Source organism: Myxine glutinosa, chromosome 8 (genome assembly GCF_964187855.1).
Source record: "Myxine glutinosa chromosome 8, kmMyxGlut1.1, whole genome shotgun sequence".
In the NCBI taxonomy this organism is placed as follows: Eukaryota; Metazoa; Chordata; class Myxini; order Myxiniformes; family Myxinidae; genus Myxine; species Myxine glutinosa.
Window position 1 is genome coordinate 21,724,255 of NC_136268.1, and position 13,183 is coordinate 21,737,437.

The following is a 13,183-nucleotide window of genomic DNA, read 5'->3' on the forward strand; positions in this document are numbered from 1 at the left end:
CTTCCTGGCATAGGAGTTTTACAAAAGAAGAACACTCAGATTCAATCTCCAAAAACCCTTGCTGGTTGTGGATCTTTGTAAAGCAAGAAAGTGAATTGCAAGAATGTCTACGGCACAATGACGATCACACATCTCTTGAGGGTCATGTTATGGCATCCCTGGCAGGTGGTGAAAGTTTTCAGGAAAGTGAAACTTCGTCATCATGGGGACAGGACTGCTTAGTTCAAAATGGTGATGATGGGATCAAAGTTGGGCACACTTCACCGAGTGCTCCTGTCATGGTAAGTGTCATAAAAGGGCACCAGTACACCATCCCTTTTTTGTTTGTTTGTTTGTTGTACCATTTTGAGGAAATGCAATGACCGAGGCATATTTTCAGTTATTCAAAGGTTTGAAGCCCCTTAAGAAGTATATGGAAAGCTCAGCAGAGAAATTTTGCTTCAAAATGATTCTCGGGCCGAAACAATTTGTGTTGCGAATGTAAAGGAACCAAGAATGTTGTCATTTTTCATCAGATTTGGCATCCCAAACTTGTGTGTTTTCAGAAATCATGAAGGCTGAGGTAGATTATTTGCAAGTCCAAGTGATGCAGTTTAGTTTTACAAATAGACAATGGTCAATGAAATGTCACTTTAGATTGTATCACATTGCTAAGATTTTTTTTTATTGTCGTAATTATCAAAAGTATAACTTGCTTTGGTATGTTGAACAAGATTCTGAGAATGACTGGCATGTTTTTTTTTTCAGTACAAGATCGAGGCTCAAGGTTGAATAGAGGGTAAAACTAGAATGGCACTCGGGTAGAGAGCATACCTCCACCATGCTCAACAGTTTGTTTTGTATCCCACTGATAGGTCAGATCTGGATCCGACCGGAACCAAAATCTAATCGGATGTTCTTGTCACTTACCCAACTCATCCACCAAGTTTTGTCATAAGTCATCCACAACCTTTTGAAATATGCTACATATCGTTTTTGGCCCGATCAATGGTGAATAAAATCAATTTAAAAAAAATTCTCGCATCCGGATCTTCACCAAAATTTAATCAATTCTTTCTGGTCACACACCCAACCTGTCCACCAGGTTTCGTCCGTATCCGTACACAGTTCTGAGATAATTATGCTATTCAGTATATAGTTTTTTTGCCCTATTTCTCAATGGTGAAGAATCACTTTAAAAGTTCTCAGATCAATGTGACATTCTCCCAGTGATGACCACTCTTCAATTCATAGCCCCTTCCCCAGTTCTCTTTCAGGTTTAGAGTTAAGGCCACACCTTAACTGGTCGCCATTTGGTGGTTACCTTGTCAAACGCTGCAAGTCTCGGTGTATTATATCAATTAAATGCACTTCCTTCATGTACTTAGAGTGACTTGGAGAATGACAACACATTTGTTAAACAAGATATTGATTTAGTAAACCCGTAAACCCTATTTAGTTTAAATGATTACATTTATCTGAATGGTTTCTCATCTTGACAGGATCTCGCGAGATCACGGCGAGGTCACGTCTTTTCGAAGCTGTTCCATGCGCTCACGCTTTCGAAGCTAAGTGATCTTTCACAATTGTGTTTTTGTCGAGACTGTATCTATCTTTCGGTGTATGTACCTGTAGCGTATCTTTTGGAAAATTTTCGGTGCTAATTTTTCGTACATGTATACACAATCGTCGGTTAATGCGTATCGAGTATTCTGAGGCCTAGTACTCGTAGGCTTCGGCTACCGTACCGTCTCCGACCTTGTGGTTTTGTTTTTCTCTCAGTGGTTCGTCGAATGCGCTGCATTTATTTTCGTTCTCTGTTTCGTCCCAGTCGTTCACCCCATACCTCCCTGTTTAATATCTCTACTCAAAAAAAAAAAAAACCCAAAAAATATTTCCTTCTCAGGTCTTATTCGTTTATTTGTTGTTCTTACTTGTTCGTTCGTTCTTCGTTCACGTTGTACGCGATCACGTGGTTAGAAATGTATAATCTCTCCCCTGAACAACTATTTTCTCTCATATATTATAACACCTTTTTCTTCTTCTCCTACAAAAGGATGCTTTCGTCTTGCTCACCAAATCTATTCATTCCAAAAAATAATAATAATACCATCTCTTACAGTTCCTCCTTTCTACTTTCCCTAAACTATCCAGAACTCCACCCCTCCTTCAGTGTCCTCAAACGTATTTTTGACTCGAAGGTCTCAAACTCATTTTGCAAAAAATGTTCGTTTCCCATGAATCGTACACTTTTCAAAATCCAATCTCACCCCTCCCCTCCAAATCTTCCCCATCCCCCCTTCCCTCCAACACTTCCCCATCACCTATCCCTTTCAAATCTCTCCCCCTGCCCCTTCCCTCCCCTCCCTCCTAAACTCCCCCCACACCCCTCCCCTCCAAGACTCTCCCTCGCTCCTCCCCTCCGAGACTCCCCTCCGACCCCTCCTCCTCAAAGCATCCTCCCTGCTTCTTCCCCCTTCCAACTTTCACCTTCATCTCCCCCAACCTTCTGCCTTGCTCTGCCCCCTCCTCAAATAACACCTCACTGTGCCTCACCCAATCTCCATCAAACCTTTTGTCCGCCCCATTCTTCCCTTTCTCCAAGCTATTCTGAAATCTCTGACACACCTTCAACAGCTCTCCCTACCTCTTCCTCCTCTTCCACATCTTACCCTACCCCTCCCCCCCCCCCCCCTGTTCTGTACCCGATGCTCCCCCTTCCTCTTCATTAACGGTATGGACCTCAAACATCCGGGGCCTTCGCTCAAACTTGACTGATCTCTCCATACAGGTTGCTTCTGACAAACCAGATGTGATCTGCTTAACAGAAACTTTCCTCCTTCATGATGTCTCTGATGCCTTGGTATCTCTCCCAGGTTACTCCCTCCTCCGGTGTGATAGACCTGAGCCTCGTCCTGGAGGTGGGGTTGCTATCTTTATAAAAACTCTCTTCCTCACTCGCCCTCCACTGCCCTCTCTCCACCTCACCCCCAGGAATACCTTTGGCTACGGCTTCCCCTTCGCTCCCACCTTTTGTTCATATGTGTGTTGTACCGTCCACCAAACAGTGATGACTCCATCTACATCTCGCTGTCTGATAATATGGACCAACTTCTATCTACCCATCCCAACTCTCTCTTCCTCATATGTGGTGATTTCAATTGTCACCATGCCAGTTGGCTGGGTGTGGGTACCTCTCTCACCAGCCATGGCTCTTCAGCAAAGGACTTCTGCGACTCACTGGGACTGACACAATCTGTCAATTTCCCGACCCGGATCTCAGTCATTGGAGCATCTTCTCTTCTGGATTTGGTTATGACTAACTTCCCTGAAAATGTCTGCTGCTCTTCTTCTGCTCCAATCGGCTCATCTGATCATGTGCTTGTCAAAGTGGACATCTCTCTGACCATTCTCAGAGAGCCTCCTCAGCGTCGACGAGTCTGGCATTTCACTCAGGCCAACTGGCACGGTCTTCAAGCAGCCATCAATCATCTGGACTGGTCTCCCATCTCTACCGCCTCTGACATCAACTCATCCTGGGAATTCTTTCAAAGTAAATTGCTCTCTCATGCACAGATTTATCCCATCTCGTCTTCAGTTGTCATACCCTTCCTCCCGTCCATGGTACACGGAATCTTGTGGTGAGGCTGTTGCCCTGAAACAACTTGCTTTCGTCTCCTGGAAAGCAAATCCAACGGAAGGAAATCTCATTTCCTTTCACAAAGCCCGAAACAAGTGTGTGTCCTCCCTCAGGAGAGCCAGGAAACAATATCTCACCGTTCTCAAGACCGAACTCTCTTATCTGTCTCCCTCTTCCAAATCCTGGTGGCGTCTGGTCAAATCTGTTTCTGGTGTTTGTTCCCCCTCCATCCCCTCCCTCACCTCAAACGGCTTAACGGCTGACTCCGCACGTGAAAAAGCTGAATGCCTCAACTCTGTGTTTGCCTCTAAATCTTGTGTCCCAAACCCATCCCTCTCTGTACCCACCGTCCCTAGTCGTACCCAGCTGCTCCTGGACTCTGTGTCCTTTCCTCCTGACAAGGTTGAAAAGTTTCTGTCAACCCTCGACTCTGATTCTGCAACTGGTCCTGACGGCATCAGCCCACGGGTCCTAAAATCATGTTATTCTGCTCTTTCACTCCCTCTTTCTGTTCTCTTCACCCTCTCTTTTGCTCAAGGTCATCTGCCATCTGCTTGGAAATCAGCCAACATCACCGCTTTGCACAAAAAAGGTGCAAAAACAGATCCTAGCAACTACAGACCAATCAGCCTTCTCCCAATTATCAGCAAAGTCATGGAATCCATCATTGCTTCAGATATGAAATCTTTCCTCTTCTCCAATGGCTTGATCTCTGATCATCAATTTGGTTTCAGACCTGGTCACTCTACTCTGGACATGCTGCTTCTGCTTTCTCAACAATGGATGGAGGTCCTCAATGCCAAACAGGAAATTAGAGCTGTCTCCCTTGACATTTCACGTGCCTTCGATACGGTCTGGCACCCTGCTCTGCTCACCAAACTCTCCTCCTTTGGTATCCATGGAAATCTCCACACATGGCTGGCGGACTTCCTCTCTGGTCGTAGTCAACGTGTGGCCCTGAATGGGTTTCTCTCATCTCCTCTTCCTGTTCAGGCTGGAGTTCCCCAAGGTAGTGTTCTGGGCCCTGTGCTTTTTCTGGTCTTCATCAATGATCTCTCTGACTCTCTTGAAAATCCTCTCTATCTCTTTGCTGACGACTCTACTCGCTGTCGCTCCATTCCTCATCCCTCAGATCGGCAGTCTGCAGCCTCCTCACTCTCTGCAGACCTGGACAAAATCACAGACTGGGCAATCAAATGGAACATGTCTTTCAATCCTGATAAATCTCACACTCTTACGATGTCTCTCCGAAAAGACCGACTGGAAAACCCTCCCATCCACTTTCTGAATAATCCTCTCCAAGAAGTTCTGTCACTCAAGCTTTTGGGTCTCACTATTTGCCATGATCTTTCCTGGTAAAACCACATTTCAAATCTGGCCTCCAAAGCCAGTCGCCGACTGGGCATCCTCCGTCGTGCGAAGTCCTTCCTTGGCACACCTGAGCTCCTCACCACATACAAGGCTTTCATCCGCAGCTCTATGGAATACTGCTCTCCCCTCTGGTCTGGTGCTCCTGCCTCACACCTAGCTCATCTTCACGCTGTTGAAACCAAAGCGTTCAGAATCATTGGAATCTCCCGCGATGAAGCTATCTCCAAGGGCCTTTCTCTCACTCACCGCAGGCAGGTTGGTGGTCTTTCCGTCTTCTACCGACTCCTCTCTGGCCTTGCCCCCCCAGCTCTCTCTGGGCTCTGTCCCCCAAATACTCCTACAGGTCGCACAAGATCTGCCTGCAACCCTCTTATGGTTAAACTGCCAAAATCAAGACTTTCTGCTCACCTTCACTCCTTCATTCCTCTTTTCTCCCGCCTCTGGAACAAACTCCCTCACTCTCTTCAATCCCACTCCACCCTCCAGGTCTTTAAAACAGCTGTTCACCACCATCTCTTATCCTCCCCCATCCAAAACCTTGATCTTTTCTACCCCCGCTAATTTCGGTCCCTTTGTGTTTTATACCTCTCTTCCCCCCCCCCCCCCTCCCACGCCTCCTGCCCCCAAGCCCTCTCCCTCCCACACTTCTCCCTGCTCTCAAATGTTGTGGTTGTGTGCTTCCCCTTCTCTCCCCATCTTGTCTTCCGCTCCCTCTTTTTGTATATTTTGTTTGTCTGGTTGATTTGTTTGTGAAATAAATGCTAGCTCTTTCACGAGCCTCGATTCAGTATACAAAAAAAAAAAAAAAAACTTCTCCTCATCTTCCCTTTACTAGGGCGTGCCCGTACTATATATATATCTAAAATTATATCCCCCCCCCTCTATTTACATGAAATGGTTTGGTCCATTCGCAAAGCCAAAGCGAACGACCACAGAACCCCCCCCCCCCCTCTATTTACATGAAATGGTTTGGTCCATTCGCAAAGCCAAAGCAACGACCACAGAACCCCCCCCTCTATTTACATGAAATGGTTTGGTCCATTCGCAAAGCCAAAGCGAACGGCTTGCGAGTACGGTGACCATACCTTGGGAACCACTTGTCCGATTAATTTCAAACCTTGAAAAGGCACATCCTCGGGTCCCCAGCAATATACCTGGCAAGTTTCAAGTATATCGGACCGGTAGTTGTCGAGAAACAGCGGTCACAGACAAACACACAGACACACATACACACAGAGATTACTGGAATTATAGATAGACTAGGGCATGCCCGTACTATATATATATATCTAAAATTATATCCCCCCCCCCTCTATTTACATGAAATGGTTTGGTCCATTCGCAAAGCCAAAGCGAACGGCTTGCGAGTACGGTGACAATCCCCCCCCTCTATTTACATGAAATGGTTTGGTCCATTCGCAAAGCCAAAGCGAACGGCAGTTACGAATCGCAGTTACGATGAATCGCAAAGTAGTTTTAATTAGTTTTAAAACATAGTTTAACGCCAACATAGCGCCAACATAGTTTGCCAACGTGAAATAAATGAATACGCTCTCAAATGTGCCGTCCGAGGCAGAGTCTGTTCGCCACGTTCGGCACACGTGATAGCTCGCTGCTCTCTGATTGGTTGAATCGTTTTTTGGACATAGCTCGGTAACTACTTGTCCGATTAATATGAAACCTTGAAAAGGCACATCCTCAGGTCCCCAGCAATATACCTGGCAAGTTTCAAGTATATCGGACCCGTGGTTGTCGAGAAACAGCGGTCACAGACACACATACATACACACACACAGAGATTACTGGAATTATAGATAGATAATGGGTGAGGTCCAATGACACCAAGCTGCTGCCCTGCCTCAGCCATGATACTCCACCACCATCTGATCCCTAATCGATGTTTCAAATATCTTCCGTCCACTATCGAAGTTGAACTCATTGTTGAGTAATTACCTGCGCCAACGAAGGTGGACAGTGGTTATGTTTTCACCCCTGTCTGTTTGTCTGTGCGCAGGATACCTGAAAAAGTTGTAGACGGATTCGGACGAAATTTGGTGGACTGGTTGGGTGTGTGATAAGGACACATAGATTCGATTCTGTTGAAGAATCGGATCCGGATACGACAGTTTTTTTTATTTTTCAAGTGATTCTTCACCATTGAGAGATGGGGCCAAAATGATATACCTGTATAGCACGATATTTCAAAAGGTTGCGGATGAATTATGACAAAACTAGGTAGATGAGTTAGTTAGGTGACAAGAACAGGCCAATTTGATTTTGGTTCAGGTCCGGATCCAGACCCGGCCTATTAGTGGGATTCAAAACCTAAAAGGCCGAATTTACGAAAGGCGCTTAGCGAGTGTCTTGCTGACACATGCCTAACCCTTAAATGGTGACAAAAAACCTCGTTGTACGCACGCAGCTAATCGCCCTTTGAGATAGCAATTTACAAAGGGAGATAAACAGCCGATTAGTTGTAAAAGCCGAAACAGCCGATTAATTACCTGCACCTAAGTTATGATTCAATGCTTTTTAAACATTTATTTTGTTCATTGCGCCATGTAAGAAGTTACTTAAACAATTCACCGTAATGACTCTGCATTGGCCCTGCTTACGTCAATTTTTAGTTTGTGTGTTCCAACAATGACATCTAGGGAGAGAAAAGAGGGGACAATTTTTCATTGGAGTAACAAATGGGTTTAATCGAAGTAATCATGGTTCACCAAGAAACAATCCAATGCAGGAGAAGAGACATGGGTGCAAGCAAGAAACATAGGGGCAATACCCCTGGTGCCCACCTGGTGGAATAAACAGTATACTTCACTGACCAAAGGTATTTTAAACCAATTTCAATGCTTGCTAGAAGACAGGGCAGTATGGAGAATCATACTAACATAATCATAAGACTTTATACAAACAAACAAAAAAATACCTATTTTGGAGGCAATCCCACCCCATGTACCTCCTTCGACCCTAATGTTTCCAATGCCTTGAACAAACATGGGTACATCACGGGTGATGAAGGTTGTGGTAAAGTTTCATCGAAATAGTGTGTGTAGTTTCAGAGGAAAAAGCAAATTCCTATTTGGGGGGTCAAACCTGGATCCACTTTGACCCACAGTAGACCCCTTAAACTCCAATATTTTTAATGCTGCGAATTTTTTTTTAATCACAACACAACAAATATCATTTGTGCCAAATTTGGTTGCAATCCCATCAGCGGTTTCAGAGAAGAAGTTTCAAGTGTTTACGGACGGACTGACGGACGGACGACGCGCCATCGCATAAGCTCCCCTGAACTTAGTTCCAGGTGAGCTAAAAAGCAGCTCGCTTGGGAAGACGTTGTAAAAAGGAAGGTGGCCATTTCCCAGAGTGCCCAAAATCCTCTGCCAGGGACCTCTGAGAACTCTGGAGAAGGATGAAGATGAAGGCAAAGGCACACAAATTTGATATTGTCATACCTCTCCAGAGGATTGCATCTATCCTCAAAGATTCTTAATGCACATCGGCGAACTGCCCAATTCCTATCCTCTTTGCCTCCTGAGATACAGTGCCTTCAGAAAGTATTCAAACCCCTTGACTTTTTTCACATTTTGTTGTGTTACATACTGAATTTAAAATGGATTAAACTGAGGAATTTTGTCACTGATCTACACATAACACCCCATAATGTCACAGTAGAATCTTTTTTAAAGATAATTTTTACAAAATAATTAAAAATGAAAAGCTGAAATGTCTTGTCTGAATAAATATTCAAACCCTTTGCTATGACACTCCAAATTGAACTCAGGTGTATCCAATTTCCTTTGATCATCCTTGAGATGTCTCCACAACTTGATTAGAGTCCACCTGTAGCCAATTCAATTGATTGGACATGATTTAGACAGAAACGCACCTTTCTACATATGGTCCCACAGTTGACAGTGCATGTCAGAGCAGTAACTCCACCATGAAGTCCAAGGAATTGTTTGTAGAACCCCGAGATAGAATTGTGAAGAAGCATAGATCTGGGGAAGGATATAAAAAACAATTCATAGAGTGTTGAAAGTTCCCAAGAGCACAGTGAGGTCCATTATTGGGAAATGGAAAGAATATGGAACAACCCAGACTCTTCCTAGAGCCGGCTATCCGACCAAACTGAGCAACCGGGCAAGAAGGACCTTGGTCAGGGAGTTGACCAAAAACTCAGACCACTCTGACAGAACTACAAAGTTCCTTGGGTGAGATGGGAGAACCTGCCGGAAGGACAACAGTCTCTGCAGCACTTCACATCTAGGCTTCACGGGAGAGTGGCCAGACAGAAGCCAGCCAAAGCCCAAACTTGAATCCCATTGAGAATTTGTGGAAAACTTTGAAGATTGCTGTTCACCGACGCTCCAACTTTACAGAGCTTGAGCTGGAACTTCTTGAGAAGATCCAACTTTACAGAGCTTTAGCAAATCTGCAAGGAAGAATGGGAGAAACTCCCCAAATTCAGATATGTGAAGCTGATAGACATACCCAAGAAGACTTGAAGCTGTAATCGCTGCCAAAGATGCTTCTACAAAGTAGTGACTCAGGAGGTTGAATACTTATGTATATTACATATTTCTGTTTTTCATTTTTAATTATTTTGTCAACATTTCTAAAAAAAAAAAATCCATTTTGATGCTTTGGCAAAAAAGTTTTTTTTGGATTAATCAATTGCTTGATTTATTAATCACTTATTTATTTTCTTTCTCATCTAGGCAATATTTCGAGCATCTTTTGAGCTAGGAATCTGATATTCGGACACGACAGTGACCAAGTGATGTGGATATAAAGGGTGTTTTTGATTTATTGATAAATAAATAAATTATATTATTTTTTTGTTTAATTATCTAATTAATTTTCAAAAAATTACAGATTCGGATGAAGCAGTGGTCGTTTAGGGATACTATTTGCCAATTGATTAAGAGATTATTTATATTATGATTATTATTTATTTATTTTAATTACACAATTAATCAATCAATTCTTAATGAATCTATTAATCGATTATTTAATTTTTTCGATTGATTATTCAATTAATTTTCAAAAAGTTACAGATTTGGATGAAGCAGTGGTGGTTTAGGGATGCAATTAGCCAATTGATTAAGAAATTAATTATTTTATTATTATAATTTATTTGTTTTACTTAATTGTTTTTCAGTTATTTATTTTCTTTCTCAGCTGGGTAATCTCAGGCACCTTTCGAGCTTGAAAGCTGACATTTGGACATGACAGTGACCAAGTGATTTGGCTATAAAAAGTATTTTGGATTTATTAATTAATCAATGAATTTATTATTTAATTTTCAAAAAGTTACAGATTCGGATAAAACAGTGATAGTTTAGGTATGCAATTAGCCAATTGATTAAGAAATTTATTATTTTACGGTTATTATTTATTTATTTTAATTACACAATTAATCCATTTATTGTACACCGCTTCCTCCCAATTCCATCTCAATGTGCTGCACTGTGGCATTGCTGGGCGCCAAAGGCGAAGTAGGTGCCCGGCACTGTTGCGTGCTGGAGGATATGGTATTTATTTATTTGGCATGGGGGTGGTGTACTTTCAATGTAGCTCTACTTGTTTGTTTGTTTTCAATGAATCTTCACAATTGAGAGATGGGGCAAAACGATATGAAGCATGATATTTCAAAAGGTTGGGGATGGATTATGACAAAACTTTGTGGATGATTGTGGTCGGTGACAAAAGCAAGCCAATTCAATTTTGATTGATGGATACAAAACGTAAACTGTTCAGCCTGGCGGAAGGAGGTATATGCTCAACCGAGTGCCATTCTAGTTCTCCAATGCTTCTCTCGATTTTTTTTAAATTTCCTTACACTTGCTACACTTAAATCCTCTGCTGTTTGTTTTGTCTAAAGTGAGATATTAAAGAGATCAACGATTATCCAATTCATCTGCTCTCTGACGTCCAGTAACACTCTTAGAAGCATGTGATCTTGCCCTGGTGCTTTACCTTGTCTTAGGTTTTCTGGATGTCTCCTTACTTCTTGCTGTCCTATCCGAAACTCCACCAACAGCCTTTCCTTACCTCCTACATATAACCTCTCTCCTGCTGGCCCATCCCTTATCTACTCTTGCCTAGATGATGAAGCAATATACAACAATTTGATAAGCTTGTCATCTCACTTTAATCACTCATGAACTTTCATCGCTTTCATCACTAATCAATTGATGTCCAGTCCCCTTTTCATGCTTCACCTCTCATCATCCCTGACTCAGCTCCTTCAAACTTTCACACCACCCAACAAGATACGAACCTTCTCTCTCTCTCTCTCTCTCTCTCTCTCTCTCTCTCTCTCTCTCACTCTCACTCTCACTCTCACTCTCACTCTCACTCTCACTCTCACTCTCACTCTCACTCTCACTCTCACTCTCTCTCTCACTCATTATTTTCCTCTTAATTATTACCTTTTGCTAGCATTTTTCACCTGGCTATGTGCCTTGTAACATAAACCAATAGATGCCTGTCTTACAGATGATCCAGACAACACGTACTGGGGGTGTGGAAGTTTCCCGAAGTGGTGAATTGGAACAAAAATACTTTCTGAATGAAGATGCTGAAGCAGCATCAACACAGCCTGAACGAATTCACTGCGATGTTGGAGGTACAGCAGTGCCATCGGAAATAATCCACTGTAATACCAAAGCAGCATCAGTGAAACTCTGCAGAATGCCATGGAATGTTGGACCTCCAGTAATGCAGCCGAGATTGACACAGCAGGATTGGAAATCAGCAGCTGAGAAGCCAAGAAAGATGCCAAATGATTCAGAAGCAGCAGCACAGGTAGAGAGAAACAGTTGTGCCGCAGATGTGGCTGTGAAACCCAGCAATGTTCCATGTGGCAACAGATCAATGGAGAAGTCTGGAAGTGTGCTGCATGATGTAGAAGCTGCAGTAGCAATGCATCCAGGAAGTTGCCCACATCATGTTGAAGTGCCATTAAGCCATCCTGATTCGATATCATTGAGCAAGAAAGTAGTGGATACGCATCTCGAGAAGACGCCATTGAATGTTGGAGTAGGCGCCCTGCATGCAGAAATGATGTCTTGCAATGCTGGAGTAGCAACGATGGAACTAGAGAGCAGGCCATCTGACATGCAGCCTGGAAGGGCACCGTGGCATTATGCAACCCCAATGATGAATCCTGGAAGGATGTGCTGTGATGATAAAGCAGCAGGTGAACAGACAGTGTACTTACCATGTATCATGCAAAGAGCAAAAGTGCAACCAAAAGGTATGCGTTGTGAAGTGGATGCAGCAGCAGGACAAGAAGATTGGATTACACATGCGGTTGAAGCATCATTGATGCGGCCACAAAGACCGGCAGACTATGTCAAAGAAAGCATAATGGAGTCAGGAAACAACATAAGGACCACTGTAGCGTCAGCCACAACACAACTGGAAAGTATGCCAAGCTACATAATGGCGGCAGTGCAACAAAACAAGATGCCATGCGACTATGGGATAGCAGCATTGGAGTCAGGAAGGATGCCCCATGACATGGACACATTAGTAAACGAGCCAATGAGTACATCTTCCTATATTGGGACAATGAGTCCAGAACCAATGTGGTGTGATGTAGGAGTATTACAAATGCACCCTGAAGTTCCATGGTGTAATGTTGGAGCAACAGTGCAACAACAAAGGAGGCAGTTTAGCATTGAAGCAGCAGAACTACAGGCAAGAAGTACGAGATGCAATGTCAAAGCAACAATAAAACAACCATTGGAAATGTCACGTTGTGACAAAACTAAAGTAATGCAGATGGATAAGACATTGTTTGGTGTTGAAGCAACAGCGGTTCAGCCAAGCACCTCGTTATGGGAACTTGGTGCCACAGGCCTAAAGTCTGGATGCGTGCAGCACTTCACCCGAGCAGACATAACGCAGCCGGGTGGAACGTCCTGCAATGTCGGAACGGTAGTGCGGCAAGAGAAGATAGCAAGCAACGCGGGAGCACCACCAACACAGCCAGAACGTAATCCACATGATGTCAGAGAAGTTGCTTTGCATCCGGGAATTGTGCCTCGCAATGTCGGATCAGCAGTAATACAGAAAGATAAATCGTTCCATGATGTGCCAGTGACGCAGCCATATTGGACGCCGTGCGACTTTGCCCCAACGCTGGCACAGCACGATTTCGGTGCAGAAAAGTTG

The 13,183-nt window shown here is 43.6% G+C and overlaps 1 protein-coding gene across 2 annotated transcripts in view; it reads left to right on the plus strand.

Moving 5' to 3' along the window:
- LOC144893231 (uncharacterized) overlaps window positions 1-13,183 on the plus strand; it is a 59,701-nt gene that overhangs the window by 30,129 nt on the left and 16,389 nt on the right. For both annotated transcript variants that reach the window (XM_078782984.1, XM_078782985.1), the window contains exons 6-7: window positions 166-281; window positions 11,501-13,183. The exon at window positions 11,501-13,183 is cut by the window's right edge and continues 394 nt beyond it. In XM_078782984.1, coding sequence (XP_078639110.1) covers window positions 166-281; window positions 11,501-13,183 — 1,799 coding nt within the window. The remainder of the gene's footprint in view (window positions 1-165; window positions 282-11,500) is intronic.